Genomic DNA, 16,356 nt, shown 5'->3' with positions numbered 1-16,356 from the left:
GTGCAAATAGGCTTGTAAATATAGTTTAACTTAAGAGAAGCCTGCTCGATTGCCAAACTGTTCTACAAGTTCTAACTATTGTTTATCGTAAATGGTTTGTGTTTGTAAAGTTTAGCTGTTTTACAATTTGATTAACTAGTTTTAATGGCAGCATCAAAGCGTTATAATAAATGGCTGAGCCTCGATTTTAAAGGTAAACCAGCCTGTCATTTTAACGCTTTTGTACTGATATATATACATTTGTAGTCGTGCCCATTGACCTTATAGCATTAAAGAGTGACGTTAAAGCATTACAGTAAACTCATCCCTACACAATGTACGGCCTTTTACTCGAAAGTATCGTCCATTGCATCAACCAAGAATGGGGCGAGTCGGTATGGATGCACGTTGCAAGAAAAATCGGCATCGACGGTGTCGGTTTCTCAATTCACAAGGTAATTAACGTCGTAAAAAGTTCGATAAACGCTGTTTTAACAATAAGATTTTATAAAGTTAAGCAGTATGAGCGATTGGCATTTACTTTTTTGTCACAGATGAGTTTTTTTTAATTGTCTAATTTTAATTTCAGAATTAAATAAGAAAGGGTTAAGAGCGAATCAGCGTGCTAAAGTTTTAAAATCAGCAACAAATACATTTTACAACGCACGTTTTCCCTACCGTGTGTGCAGTATTTTTCGTCACACGATGTATATTTTACCAATTTTAAAAACCCTGATTTGTAATTGTTTTTATACTTTTTGTGCAATCAAATCAAGCTAAAAGTAATAGATTATTATCTATCGTTTAACTTAAAACCTCTATTCTACAGTCGGATAGTTTTGCGAGTTGCTCCTTTTTCGTTTTTCAGATGTACGACGAGATAATGATTCAAACGATTGCCGAGACGGTTTCTAACATTGTCAACATGCCAGAAGGAGACGTGATGTTTAAAGTAAGATGCTCTAATTGCCCTTCAAAAACGCTTTTTGTGTGTAAATGATATAGTATTGCAAAATGAATATTTATATTTAATATGGAAAATTTAAAGCTTTTTAATTATCTTAGATACAGTGCTCGGTGTTGTAAAAAAGTCATTTTAAAATGACGTCCAAGTAAAGTCTGTTTGGATAAATAACAAGTCCCAGTCCAAGTCATCGGTTGTCCAAGTCAAGTCATAGTTAGAGCAAGTCAATCCCTTGTCACAAAACTAAAACTTTAAATCTCCGAAACTGACAAACTCCTCTGATTATGAGCAATAACTCAAGTAAAAATTACATAACGCAACAAATAGCAAGCAAATTGTTTTATGTGCAAAGATTAGAATAAATAACGCAAATTTACAAATAATTGCTTAATGAAAACAATTTATTTTAACCCAAGTAATTTGTCAAAATGGTCAAGTCAAGTCATTTTGGTCAAACGACTAAAGCCAAGTCAAGTCATTTGAAAGCAGTGGCTTGAGTGCACTCACTTAAATCAATTCAATGACTTAAGTCATTACGACACCGATTGATTATAAACAATTCCTTATTTATTGATCTGCCTTTGTTTTTCCAATCAGTTTGGCTGCCACTTCATTTCCTTTGTGACGAGCTACGGTTACGACCAGATCACCAACGTGCTCGGCCGAAAGCTGTGCGACTTCATCAACGGTCTGGACAACCTCCACGACTACATCAGCAACCTGTACAAGGACATCAAGCCGCCCAGGTCAGCCCACATTGCTGTACAACACGTCCTTCGTTTATTCGTTTACGTCCTCCGTTTATTTTATCTTTAGAATGACGCATTTGGTTGACGATTGGAGCTATAGGCTGCGGAGACGGTTTAAAACAGTCCTAATTTGACACCGACCGAGAAAAAAAAAACTAGAGTCCTCTCAATCTTTACGAAGCTTTGTGGATCTAAAAGGAGCAACCCTTTTAAGTCACCAACCAATTCTCGCACCCCTTAGAATCGATTAGATTACAAAACCGTTGTAATTTTATTTTTACACTATTCACAGTAACACAAAACCAAAATGTAGGTTAGTTTTACTTTTAACTAAGCAAAGAAATAAACTACAATAACTCATTTTCGGTGGGTCAGATTTGGCATCCCCGCACCCCCTAGGAGCAGTTTCTCGTTCAGACACCCTGCTCTAAAGCAATTTTTTTCTTAAAATTTATATAAACAACGAAACTCTATTAAATTACGTGAAACCGTATCACACCGCTCAATTTGCTATGCGTATATTCACAGCAAAACAATTAGGGGCAGGTTAGTTTTAAATAAAAGTGAATATAGACAATTACTTAATCCAGAATGTTGCCCTAGCCTATATGATGTAGGTACAAAAGTAGTCAATAGCATTTCGAACCGCCGTGTATTTTATCAAAAATATCAGCACCAGGTCTTAAAGAAGAAGCACAAAGTATCATACATCCTTAACCCTCATAAATGAAAGCCCTACAGCTGTTCGCGAAACGATTTTTAAATGCTAAACAGGGCTTCGGAGTCAGTTAAAAACAGCTATTGCGCATGCCCACGTAGGTCTGGGGTTGTCAAACCTAGTCTTACCCGAGTCTCGACGGACTCTAGCAAAATAAATCGAGTCCCGAGTCTGACTCCAGAAAATGAATCAAGTCCCGAGTCCCGAGCCCAACTCCGCAGCGCTGATATTAAACCCAGCGAAAAAATCTAAAAACTTCCTTTTTTACATTGATAGCTTCTACGTCGAGACAGAGGACGCGGAGGGTCTAACATTTCACTACAACACTCCGCGCAAGTACACCGGCTACATCCACTATGTACGCGGTCTGGTCTACACCGCCGCAGTGCTCTACTATGATCTACACGACGCCAACGTCGAGGTGCTAAACCACGAGGTGCAGGGCGGAGTCATGCACGGCGTGCTCAGGTAATTTACAGCTTCATGTTGATGTTGCTATGTTGTCAAATGTGGCGTTTTATGAAAGATTTTTTAACAAAACTACGTCACACCGAGACGTCACAAGGTTGCACCGTAACGTGACGTCATAAAGAAGTAACTTTAGGTGCACCACATATTTGGTGTTTTGTTAAAGTTTAAGGTTGGAGAGGTGTTACTTGTAATACGAAAGCTACATTATAAAGATGGTATTGATTCGCGCATATCGGAAATAAACTGGTTTGGTTTTTAAGTAGTGCCAAGGGTATACATTGAGTGTTAGAGTCTTTTTTTTACAAACATGCTATAATCCAGTGTTTCTCAACCGCCGGTCCGCGTCAACTTTCCTGCCGGTCCGCCAAATATATTACAATCTTAAATCTCAACTACAAAATGCAAGATGCTGAAAGCTTGTCCATCAAATTTAGAACTTCGCCAGCTTCGTAATTTGCAACATTGTGACGTAACATAGAGTTAATGGTCTACTTTGGGTTTTATCGTACGACACAATGCAAGTGTTGTGGCCAACTGTTTAAAAGTAGTCTACAGATTGTTTAAGTCTTAAATTTTAGGACCAGTTGTCTGTGAAAAACTTTAATAGAACCACGTATAACACGTATGATATCAAAGAGACAGCAGCAAATTGCTCATTGAATTTAAGTTTCCATTCTTTGCTTTTAAGTTGCATACTTTTGTCATATTTGCATTTTGGGTTGATTTTGATTTTTGAAGGTCCACCGGTCCGCAAAATTTGTTTTGAAATTTTACCGGTCCGTAAGATAAAAAAGGTTGAGAAACACTGCTATAATCTATTTCAAACTGAAGTTTCAAACACAGTCGTGTATTAACAAGGATTTTATAATGAATCTATTTGGCTTTGACATTCTTTACTAAGCATAAACAAGACAGATAATTCGCATTGGCCGTTTCTTAGTTCCCAGGATCAATATTTTTTGCTCAGAGCGCATGCTCCGTATGTAGGACCAATGGCGACTAAAAAGAATCTCATGATAGACGACACATTTCGAGTTTGATACCAGGGCTGGGGAGCCACCGTAAAATAGCATTAGCTCTGGCTCCAGCTCCGGAGCCATCAGGCAATTATTAAATGGCTCCGGCTCCAGCTCCGGAGTCGTAAAACTCAATCCTTTGGCTCCGGCTCCAGCTCCGGAGCCATCAAACACACACCCAATGACTCCGGCTCCAGCTCCGGTGCCACCAGTCACTTATTCAATGGCAAAAATTGCTTTTGGCTAACTAACGTTGGAGATGGAACAAAATATAATTTCTTAGCTTTAGTACCACAAATTGAAAAATGGCTCCAGCTCCACAAAAATAATAAAAAGGGCTCCGGCTCCGGTTCCACAAAAATAATAAAAATGGCTCCGGCTCTGGCTCCAGAGAAAATGCTTAGCTCCGGGTTTCAGCTCCGGCTCCCCAGCCCTGTTTGATACCCTTGCTTTTCAACAACCGGACGTATGCTTTGTCGTTCAGAATTACGTACAAGAACTGCTCGATGGGGAAGCAAGACCCCTGGATCCCGGCCCTCTCCAAGTTGCGATCAATCACCCCGGTCAGCGTTGACAGCGACATCGTTTTCAATTCCTTTCCCTTTTCCATCATTTTCAACGAGGTTTGATGCTCCTTAATCAAAGGACTTACGAAATCCTATACCCAAGTTGTTGTACGATTTACTGTTCTATTGTGCGTCTAACTATTGCCTGGAGTACTGTATGTGTTGCACACTGGTTTAGAACAGGGGTCTTCAAAGGTTTTTTTTAAAGGGCCGTATAACTGTTAGAATATGCGACCGCGGACCGGATATCAAATTTTTTGCCGAACTTAATTTTCGTTGTTGTTTATTTTTATCTTGACTGTTTATTTTATCTTCATTAAGGAAATGTGTCGTTACTGATTAGTAATATTACTATTTAAGGAACTTTAATCCAATATAAGCGATTCAAGGCAGGGTTGTCAGATTTAAAAAAATGCATTAAATCAAATTAGTTTAAATCAAAAGCAGAACTTGAACCAGGACAAATATATAAAATATACGATATTCGTAACCCCGACTTTACCCCTGGGCCAGATACCAGTGGTATGTATGGCACTGCTGGCAACTTGGCGACTATACCTCGGCCGAAGCATCAGAGAAACCGAAGACATTGGTGCAAAAAACATATTTTATTTAATAAAAAAACGTTAAGTTAAAAAAATGTGTATTATTTAAGATCAATGTTTTCCTTTTTGTTTAATTGTTTAATAATTTTACCTCTTAGATGACTTTTGATTCATTATTCATTCGTTTATCGCCTAAACAAGTGTTAAGCAATTGTTAGGCGAACACAGCATTTAACCTTATAGGGGCGCGAAAAAAACGAAATGGGGCCAAAAATGCTTGTCACCAGAAGGCTGGCAAGATTCTGCCAGATTCTGCAAGCCTACACATTTGAGTTAGGAATCTTCTGGGTCCTAACCTACAGGTTTCATTTTTGCAGACGATGCAGGTGCTTACTTGCGGCGCCGGCGTGGTTAAGACGTTCCCGACTCTGATCGGGAAAAAGATCACCGACTTTTTCGTGCTCACCAAACCGATCGGCATGTGTCTTTCGTGGAACTTTGTAAGTAAAAATAACCAGACGATATAGTACGCTGGTCCACCCTAGGGCAGTGCTTTTCAACCGGATGTATTGTACACCCAGAGTGTACTAGAATGTTAAAGGGTGTATCACATTGGTGGGGTGTACTGGGATGTACAAGATACCGCATTACAATAAGCCTATGATCAGGAATTATAATAAATAACAGGTTTATTACCAGACTGACTGGAGTGTACAACACATAGTACACCATGTATTTAAGCGTACGAGATACTATTCTATTTATGACATCTTAACCCAATATTTCTCTTGATAATCGTTTTAGTGAGGTAAGTTCTTCATAACGGTTAATAGTTAATTTTGCAGCACAACAGGGAGTATGCTTCTACAAGGACAGTGCATTGCGTGCACTGGGGTGAACAAGTTCTTTAGTAAACGTAAAAGTGTGTAACCTTCCAAAAAAGGTTGACAAGAACCGCTCTAGGGCTAGGCAAGGCTGCGGAGTCGGTTCAATATAACCCGATTTTTCTTTTGACATAAGTCCCGAGTCCCAAGTCATCCTCAGGTAATCACCTAAAGGCCGGTTTACACTACAGCTGCGATAAGCTGAACTAGGCGTAAAAATCTCTCCAAAGCGTATTTTTTCCAGCTGCTCTAGGCTGGAGTTTAGCAACCCGTAAAAATCGCTCCAAAGTGTATTTTTTCCAGCTGCACTATAGGCTTGAGTTTAGCAACCCGTGAAAATCGCTCCAAAGTGTATTTTTTCAAGCTGCATGGGGCTTGAGTTTAGCAAAGCGTGAAAATCTCAAAACAATAGAATTTAAATGCAAATTACGCTTTGCTCAGCTCAGTGCAGCTGTAATGTAAACATGCCTTAAGGCCCCCCTTGAAACAGTTCAACTCTCTTCCTGGTGCCCCACGCCCCCTAAATCACCCCAACCACTACCCCAGCAACCCGATGCTCTCCCAGGGGGCCCGAATATCCCAAACCTTCACCCACCGACCCCATGATCGGTCCCAATGCTCTGCCCCAGCCAGAGACCCCTAAGAAAAATAAAGATTGTCAATGCGGCCGGAAACAGCTTAAAGGTTGTGCAACCCTGCCATAGATGAACTGGTACACAATCAGTAATATAAATAATTCGGGAAAAATTAGGCAACGACAAAATGCAGACCTGGCCGCAAATGTTGTTGATCGTGGCTCCAAATTTTTGAATCTAATATTCGTTTTGCTTGCAAAGGATTTTGATTTTTGACACAGCGAAACAGCCTTCTTCGTTCGTCGTGATGAGCGAATTACCGCCTTTTATAAAGTTACTCGTAACAGCAAAAAGTCGTTAACAGCAAACACAACATAACAACTAGGGATGTCTATTCCGATACCGATACCCGATATTTTGAGTAAAAAAGTATCGCGATCTGATCAGATACTCAATGACGTCATTAATATGGTAAAATAAGCAAAATTGATTAAACTGAAAAGTGCAGTGGTAATGATTTTCAAGGTTTTTGTTAGAATTTTGATTTTGCTTTAAGAAATCCTTCAAGTTCTATTTTTAATGTAGGCCTAATGGTTTCTTGGAAATTACCTTTTAAAAGTAGAAAACGCTACGTTAGATATCAAAAAACTGGCTGTTAAGCACAACCTAATTTGGTATCGGATCGGCACCGATACCACCCTAGTATCGGACGAGTTCCGATACTAATAAACCCTAGTATCGGACGAGTTCCGATACTAATACTTGGCTTCGGGTATCGGCTCCGATCCTGTATTATTGGACATATCTAAAAGCAATACAAAAAAACGTAGAAACTGGGGCACGGCAATTCTTCTGACCAACGATTTCGCTTTGATTTTTGCAGATGAAGAATCGTCCGGTGAACGTGCTCGTCGAAATGACGTCGACGGTCGCACTGTGGGTGGAATACGAGGAATACCTCAGATCACAAGGTAGCTGTAGATAGGAATAAATAGGCAGTTGAGCCTTGCTCAAATCAGGAATACAAACAAAACCCGTTTCTTTAGGAATACGACATGGTCGTTTCTTTAGGAATACAAACAAAACCCATTTCTTTAGGAATATTTAAGTCTTTTGGACAAAATGACTTGATTTTGACTTAATTGTTTTTTAAATGACTTTCACTTGGGGGTTAGTTCAAAATGAATCGTTTAAAACACTGGTATTTTCCCAGTTCACCGCAAACCAAAAACATTTACGAATCCCCGGCCTAAAAAGTTGCGGCAATAACGTACGACGTCATCGTTACATGACGTCACTTTCGCTCTTTTTATTGCCAAACGATATATGGCAGCGATTTTCATCTAAACAAGCAATTTTTACCCACAGAGATCCTGGACCCCGAGCACCCCCCGATGCCCCCCAAGCAGAGGGACGACTCTGTTTCCCTCAAACTTCGGGGAACCACCGCCTTTCTGGACAGCTGGAACGCCGTGATATTCATGTGCACGCCCATGTGAGTTTTCTGTTAGTGTATTCATGTGCACGCCTTATAAAACCTTTTATTCACGTCGATTCATGTGCACCCTCATCTGAGTTTCATGAATTCATGCTCCATATGATACTTAGAGCAATCATGTGCACGCTCATGTGAATTTCACCTTAGTGAGACCTTGGCCTATTGGTGTACATGCCTCACATGATGCTTAATGCAATCATGTGCTCGCCTATGTAAATTTCATGAAGTTTATGCTTCACATGATGCTTAGTGCAATAATGTCTATTAATGTTTAATTAGAACAATAATGTACACGCTTTCGTGAGTGCCATGAGAGTGTTGCCTTTCATGTGAACGCCTCACAAGTTGATTCAACCCTTTGGTAGGTTTGCCGAAATAACTCACAACTTCTGCCATAGTTAAAATCTAGGCTTGTCAGTATCAATGGAAAAATCATGTAGAAAAACGCATCACAAACGAGGTATAAATATAAAAAAATAATTTAACTAAATTTAAGAAATTTCACGCAGTTATTTAAAACGATATTCTATAGCCTAGATACGAAATCGCAATTATATAGTGTATTCCAAATAAAATTTACAGGCAAACAGCATGACACGAAAATTAGTGAAACGTTCCTTTAAAAAGGTAAAGGCGTAATACAGTATTTTTTTACTTTTGTATTTTGTTTTTTTTACGAGCTAAAGGGCCTTCTTGGCAAAATAAACTAAAATCCTTGTTTTACCAAAATCTATAAACTATTCTGTTGTGAAGTTTTGTTGTAAATTTTTTTCGGTTGTATAATTTAAAATTGGTTTCATTCTTCAGAAATACCAACGCAAATTAAGGCACGTCTTGTTTTTCCGATTGTACACATTACGCAGCATATATCACTAATAATTATCGACGGCTGTCCCAAACGCTGTCGCTTAGAATGGCGCCAGGATGTAAATATAGTGCTTTTAGTGATTTCACCCTTAATTTCCCTAAGCTTAGACAACATGATAGGGCTTGTCTTGTTAGTCGATGGTAACTATTACGCAGCATATAACACTATTATTTGCCGACGGCTGTCCCAAACGCTGTCACCTAGACTGAAGCTAAGAAGTAAATATGTCGATTTCACTTTTCCTTTTTTGTTGAAGCTTCGACAACATGGACGTGATGAAGGACATCGGACTCTACATCAGCGATCTTAGCTTCCAGGACTCTCTACAGATGTTGCTCATGGCTGGTCCACAGCAATCCGCTGAACTCAAGATCGCACTCGATATGGTAAGTTGCTATTTCTTAGAAAAGAACGGACTAATGTTGCGATGTAGTAAGAATATCAAAGTCCATACAAAAGTAGGTATTATTTTTAACGTTTCGAATATCACTATTATTTATCAACATAGTGAGGAGGCACTAAGTCTAAGTAAATATGAGTTATATATTGTTCGAATTTATATCTTCTTACCATGTTGAAAATGAATGAAGAGATATTCGAAACGTTCAAAATGATACTTATACTTCTGTATAGGCTTTGATATTCTTATTACGTTTTACTACAACATCTAACCATTATTCTGCTATGTTGCAATGACTTGGCATTGAGGCTGTTTCTCTGTTTTAAATGATTTAAGTCTCCTACAGGCAAAATTACTCCATTGACTTGTTTTTTTAGAAATCTCTTGCTCGTGCGTGACACAAGGTGGTTTAATGAAAAAATATATATGTTTTTCTTTATTAATACCCAATAATGAGATCCATGTAAATTTGTTAGACCCACAAATCGGCTGCCATCCATAAAATCTAAAAAAAGTGTGCCATATAGGAAAAGCCTAATTTTAAAGGCTGTTTCGGGTGTACAGTTTGCAAAAACTATATTTCAACAAAAATTGCGTTAAAAGAACAATGTTATGTTTTTTGCGTTCGTGTAAAACTCACAGAAAAGGGCACTAAAATATCGGAATCTTACCGATAAAAAAGTAGGCTTTTTGCGTTTGTTTCTGATTAATTTTCTCGCCAGGAACAAGCGAAAACGTCGAAGTTGGGCGACACCCTGGTTGAACTGGAGAAGGAAAACAACAAAGCCGATTCCCTGCTCTTCTCCATGATACCAAAAGAGGTGGCGGTTCGCCTTAAGAGGGGAGAGACGGCAGTCAATATTGCAGAGGCGAGTCCAGTTCAAGATCGATTTTCTATACCAGTGCTTTTCAACCGGGTGCATTGTTATACATCCCAGGGTGTACCAGAATTTTAAAGGGTGTACCAGAATTTTTAAAGGGTGTACCACATTGATGGGGTGTACAAGATAGCTGTGCCCAAGTATACTTTTTAAAAAGCTACAAAGTTGGACTTTTTAAGTTTTCGCACCATTGTAGAAATCGAGCTTTGTATTAATCAGCGCCTGTTACTTTTAATGACTGCGATTACTTTTTGACGACAATGACTTACAATTAAAGTGTGGTACAGAGCAGTAACTGTGCAACAACAATGCTGCCAGGTTTTTTATAGGAAGATGTTATAGATTGTAACAGATTATACGCCATACGTAAATAAACGTGGCGAAAAAATAACATAATCAAATTTTACCAAATTTTATTCCTGGTGTTATTTATTTTTATTTTTAATATATTAATTTTATTATTTTTTTTTTTTGGCCTGGTGTCTTTAGTGTAAAAGTGGCTTCGTACACTTAGGCACGTTATGTAGATCCTTTCTATATTTGAATACGTAATCCTTACACATAAGTTTGATTTTTGTGGCAGCCTTAAATGACAATAATTCCACCAATAACGACAAAAAGGCTGTACAGCGCTGTTATCGACCAAACTGATCCGATTACCTGATGATCTTAAAACTGAGGGCAAATCTTTAAACAAGCTATGCTGCATATTAATCCGCTATTCTTGTTGTCTTGCACAGATGTTCTCACACGTCACTGTGCTATTCAGTGACGTGGTGGGCTTCACCAACATCTGCACACGAATCACGCCCATGGAAGTGGTTACCATTCTCAACACTATCTACACAGTGTACGACATGCTCAGCGAAAGGTAAGTGTGTTTTTTTGCTGGCAGGCCACCTAACACACAACGGCGTATAGTAGAACAGTGCTTCTTAAACATTTTTAGTTTTGTTCATCCCTAACATCTATCTCCAGATTTCATTCACCAATGGGGCTTATAGCACCCCACAGCGTATTAAAACACCAGTAATGAGTGCCCGCTTATATACGGGCAGAGGATTACGTTCTGGCTTTCGAATGGACGCGTATAGGTTCGAATCCTACTTCTGAGTCTGACACCGTGTAGTATTTACTGGCTGGACACTTAACGCACCACGGTATATTAGAATACTTAAAGTAATGAATACCGCACTACTGCGAGAGTCGCGCTTATATGCAGGCACAGGTATACGCCAAAAATGTCGCACACAACAATCCTATACAACACAGTATTATATATAACTGAGGCTAAATCTCCTTTTCTAGAACATCGAACGCTAATACTTAGAATCCTGAAACGTTAATACAGCGAGTACATGGGTTCAACAGGGATAGAAATTACATCGCGTTTATTTCTACGTATCATTTTAGCACCATCTTTAACAAAACATACGAACATGATGTCTGCCGAAAAATGCCTAAATATTTGCACTGCTTTTTTTCGGGTTTAAATTTGGCTTTTAACTATATCCGATGGTCTCTCAAAACACTATTTTTTCTTAGTGAATATAGCCACTTATATTTTAGTTTATAATGCGCAAAAAACGGAACTTTCGGTAATTCGTGGAAAGTTACACTGAATCTTGTAAGGTTTTAATTTACCAAAAGTTTTTATTTAAGAAAATGGCTCCTATTAATTTTTTTATTTGGGTTAGTTATAGTTATTTTAATACATATTACAATTTAAGATTAAAAGACTAAAAACAAACGGTTAATCAAACCAGTCATTGCCGTTGTTAGAAAAGGTCTGACTTTTAAGTTTGTAAATTTTGCTAAAAAATGCTGCCTGAAGGTAGTTTTCTCTTGTACGTTTTATCTTTGTTTCATTTCAACAATATCGTGTTCGATTTTCACGACGTCATTTCAACAATATTTGTTTCGCTCACGTAATCCTTAAAACGATGCAATATTTCATCCCTTGAACGCAACAATCCAGGTACAGCGTCTTCAAAGTGGAGACGATCGGCGACGGCTACCTGGCCGTGTCTGGCGCCCCCGTGCGGACGCACATGCACGCCCAGCGCATCTGCGACATGGCGCTAGAGATGCAGACCGGCATTAGCCACGTGAAAAACCCGATGGGAGGCGGCTGCGTACCCATTCGAATCGGTAAACAAAAAATGTTTCCTAAATGTGCTGTAGTACACAGGGAGTCGAACCGTTTGACTTTTCCGGTTCAGGTTCGGTTCGAGTTCAAGGATTTTTTCGGAATCCGGTTCAGTTCCGATTTCGGTTTCGAGCAATTTAAAAGTTCCGGTACAGCTTCGGTTCTACCTCGGATATTTTAAAACCGGTTCATAAAGTTCCGGTTCGGATACAATATAAGTTGCGTTAAATCTAAAAAATGTGGGACAATAAATATAAAGGGAATGATCTTTGAATTGTAAGTCATTTAAGCTAGGTTACGTGACGTATCAAAAAAACATTAACTCATTATTGAAATATCTCAAAAATCAAAAATTAACGTTTTATTTAACCAATTTTCATATTTTTGTCATAAAATTTCGAACATGGCGTAACTTAACTCTGTACAATACAAGTTGTGACATCATGCTGTAGTGAACCGCATTTATTTACATGTTCGGTTTCGGTTAAGGTTCAGGTACTTTCAAATTATTCGGTTCAGTTCCGGTTCGGCTCCTTAAAATCTTATAAAAAACGGTTCAGGTTCGGTTACGGTTCGAAACAAATTGACCCAAAACCGGTTCCTAAAGATCCGGTTCGACTCCCTGAGTACAGTTTAGTACAGTGGTTCTCAACCGGGGTGCCACAACGCCCTGGTCTGCCATTTCTAATGCTCAAAGGTGCCGATACGTATTTGAGAATCTTTAAGAACCTAATTTTTTCTCTATTGGTAAGCTTCTTGATACAACTATTTGTGTGCGATTACTGATTGGAGACCATTATATCAAATTACACTTTCCTAAATGTTTTAAATTGAGTGTGTTGTTCCGGTTCCATTTATGGTGACATTTCATTAAAATAAGCGAAAATTCCAGTCGGGGTGCCGAAAATCTATTTATGATTTTTATCAGGTGCCGTAAGCCATGAAAGTTTGAGACTCACTGGTTTAGTACATCATTCTGAATGAAAGTTTGGCCAAAAAAGGGTTTGGGTTTAATTGATATAAAAATATATATTGTTTTCTTTGTTAATGACGAATAATGCGATCCATGTAAATTTGTATAGCTAGAAAACCGAGAAAACGCAAAATAAAAAAACGGTACGTTATGATAAGTCATATTCCCTAATCCTGAATACTGTTACGGTTGTAGTTTGCCACAACCTATATTTTATCAGAAATTGCGTTAAAAAAGATCTTGTGATGTTTCTCCAATCCAAGCCTCCCGGGGTCCGTTACAAAAAAATTTGCTCTTAAATGTGTTGTTAGAATAAGAACGACTGTCATTCTGCAGGGTTTCTTACTAGGGTCCATAGACCACTTGTGGGTCCGTGAACTAATTTTAAGGGGTCCATGAAGGCCGAATTGAAATAATAGTGCATATTTAAAAAATAAATAAGTTTTTAAAAAAGAGTTTAATTAAAAATAAAACGTTTTAGCACTGAATGTATTTAGACTCCATTTTGCTTAAATCATTAGCATATTAAAGTCTATTTGTATTGTGACGTAAATTTATGAAAAAAATTGGCAAATTTCTGAAGTCTATTCTATTTTTGTCTATTTTTGAAAAATGTTTGCCTACCGTGGTCCACGCAAAGCAAAAAAAAGTTTGGTGGGTCCGCGGTAAAAAAGGTTAAGAACCCCTGCACCGCAGTAACAAAATCCCCGGTCTGCAGGAATTCACACGGGGGGCGTGGTCGCGGGCGTGGTCGGTCGCAAGATGATCCGCTACTGCTTGTTCGGTGACACTGTGAACACAGCCTCGCGTATGGAAAGCACCGGGCGAGCCAGGGAGATACATGCCAGCAAGGCGGTCCATGATCTGCTGGAAAAGACGGATGACTACGTTTTTGAGAGCCGCGGCGTCGTCTACGTCAAGGTACGATTTGCCAGAAGCATTTTCCGCGTTTTCAGTGGCAGACGTTTTGACGCCTTGAGTGCGTTTTTTTATTGGTGAACATATATTTAAGGGGTAATCATTTTAATTGAAAACAAAAGGGTTTTGCACTATATTTAGACTCCATTTCACTTTCACATTTTCGGAGCAAAATCAGCAAATTTATGAAGTCTATATGTACTGTGACGTCAATTTATGACCTCATTTTTTTATTTTTTTTGCCTACAGTGTGGTCCACGCAAGATGGAAGAAAATTTTAGGGGCCGCGGTAAAAATAGTTTAAGAACCCCTGTATTAGACAGTGTTCATTTGGAGATGACTTAAATTTTAGTCAACTCATTTGCGAAATAACTTAAGTGCAAGTCTTAAGTCAAGGTACGTTTCGCCAAACGCCCTGGTGCGACTTGACTCGACTCAAGTCTCTTAAAATGTTTCGCTCAAACACAGTATATAAATAGCCTAAGCGCACAAATTGATTTTTGGGGGAAAAAAAATGGTTCGAAAAATATTTCAGCCGCTGTTTTACACGTGGATAAATCTTCCAACCATCGCATACTGGCAATAACTGGTCTGCTGGCAAACTTGGACAACTATAGATTTAGTTTGGCCTCGTTTGCGTTTTCATTAGTGAACTTTTGGTCCTGATTTTAAAGGAATTCTTGAAATGCGAAACACGATTTTTTTAGATAAGGCTTTGGATACTTTTAACACACCGGCACCAGATAGAAAGTGTTGTAAAAAGTTCTTTTCCGAATAACTGAAATCCAAGTCAAGTCGTTGGCGAAATAACTCAAGTGCAAGTGATGTCTCACGTCAAAGTCCCTTTTGCCAGACGCCCTCTGCGACTTGACTCTCAACCTATTTCGCTTAAAATCAGTCTGTGAACGCACAAATGAATTTGCTGAAAAAAAGTATTTAAAAATTTAAAGACAAATTTTTCAACCTTTCGGGATTAGGTTTTGGATATTTTTAACACACCGGCACCAGAAAGACCGTGTTGCAAATAGATCATTTTGAAATGACTTAAATCCCAGCGATAACATTTTCGAAATAACTTAAGTCGAGGTCATTGATTTAAATAACCTAGGCGTCGTTAATCACGCGTTTTTTATACCGTATATTGCTCCAATAGAGATATAATACGATTAACTGACTTTGAATACAAATCAAAACTAATTGTTTTTGATACAATTGAACGATAAATTTCAAAACAACTGAACGACGAATTTCCAAAAGCTGACTTTATATATTTTTTTAATTTTGTAAACGATTGATGTGCATTTTATTTGATTTTGACTTTACAAATTTTTGACAAATTTTGACCTAACGTGTAAATTTTGACAAAAATTTTTTTTGACAAAGTCAAAAAATGTTCGCCCTAGTCATCAGTTATTCAAGTCAAGTTACTCTTAAGTCATCTCCAAAGTCAAATCCCTGATTTTAAAATAAAACATTAAATCTTTAAAATCGATCAGTTTACCAAAACGACTTAAGTCATTTCAGGTCATTAGGCCCAATCGGCTCAGGCTACTGTTTTCAGCAAACTAATTCGAAAATTTTGTGAAAAGCACGATTGAGCAACGGTTATTGCTTTTTTTGCCAAATTCAAAACGATGTGCATTTTGTCGCTTGTTTCGTCACAACGACCATCTGTTACGTGTTGCAGGGCAAGGGACAGATGCGCACCTACTGGCTGAAGGCAAAGAAAGGGAAACAAAGCGCCGGGTGAGTTATCTATCGCTCTGCTTTGCATAAAGGATGCCGATAATTATCAACGTTGTTCCTACAGCGATACTCGAAATCGATGCATTTGCTTCATTTCACAAAAATAAAAATATTGAAACAATTAAAATTGAGACTTTTATGGCACGATTAACCATAATTCAGTAATTAAATCGCGTTTAAAGCTTGACAGGGTTGTTTAGGAAATTTTAATAATTTAAAAGTCATAATTTTCGAAAACATTTTTTTTGTTTAGTTAACCGCCTTAATAATAAAGCTCGTGCTACCATATGGCAACATTAAACGAAGCGCTGTAGACATTGACTTAAATGCGCATAACCTGCTAGATGAACTTATAAATTCTATAAAAATAAATATTCAAGGGAATCGATTAATCTGTCTTTTGAAGCCCTGTCGGGTAACTAATAGAGATGATTTGATATTCGATGCCAAGTTGTA

General features: G+C 38.3%; 1 protein-coding gene across 1 annotated transcript; it reads left to right on the top strand.

Moving 5' to 3' along the window:
- Positions 1-314: 314 nt before the first annotated feature.
- On the top strand, positions 315-15,904 carry LOC146140976 (soluble guanylate cyclase 88E-like). The gene is made up of 14 exons (XM_083392763.1): positions 315-434; positions 848-931; positions 1,541-1,689; positions 2,687-2,878; positions 4,382-4,520; positions 5,386-5,508; positions 7,351-7,438; positions 7,836-7,962; positions 9,090-9,219; positions 9,956-10,102; positions 10,855-10,985; positions 12,093-12,265; positions 13,955-14,157; positions 15,842-15,904. Exons 1-14 carry the CDS (start codon positions 315-317, stop codon positions 15,902-15,904), a joined length of 1,869 nt encoding a protein of 622 aa, XP_083248889.1.
- The last annotated feature ends 452 nt before the right edge of the window (positions 15,905-16,356 follow it).

This window comes from Ascidiella aspersa, chromosome 6, assembly GCF_963924565.1.
Source record: "Ascidiella aspersa chromosome 6, kaAscAspe10.2, whole genome shotgun sequence".
Classification (NCBI taxonomy): Eukaryota; Metazoa; Chordata; class Ascidiacea; order Phlebobranchia; family Ascidiidae; genus Ascidiella; species Ascidiella aspersa.
The sequence above is the reverse complement of the archived record's forward strand: the minus strand, read 5'-3'. Positions and strand labels throughout refer to the sequence as shown.

What these genes read in the sequence shown, in the direction of transcription:
- LOC146140976 (XM_083392763.1), top strand. Translation starts at nt 315, where the DNA reads ATGTACGGCCTTTTACTCGAAAGTATCGTCCATTGCATCAACCAAGAA. An exon ending in AAGGAGACGTGATGTTTAAA is followed by an intron (nt 932 to 1,540) that starts GTAAGATGCTCT and finishes TTTTCCAATCAG; the next exon opens with TTTGGCTGCCACTTCATTTC. An exon ending in TTTCCATCATTTTCAACGAG is followed by an intron (nt 4,521 to 5,385) that starts GTTTGATGCTCC and finishes TCATTTTTGCAG; the next exon opens with ACGATGCAGGTGCTTACTTG.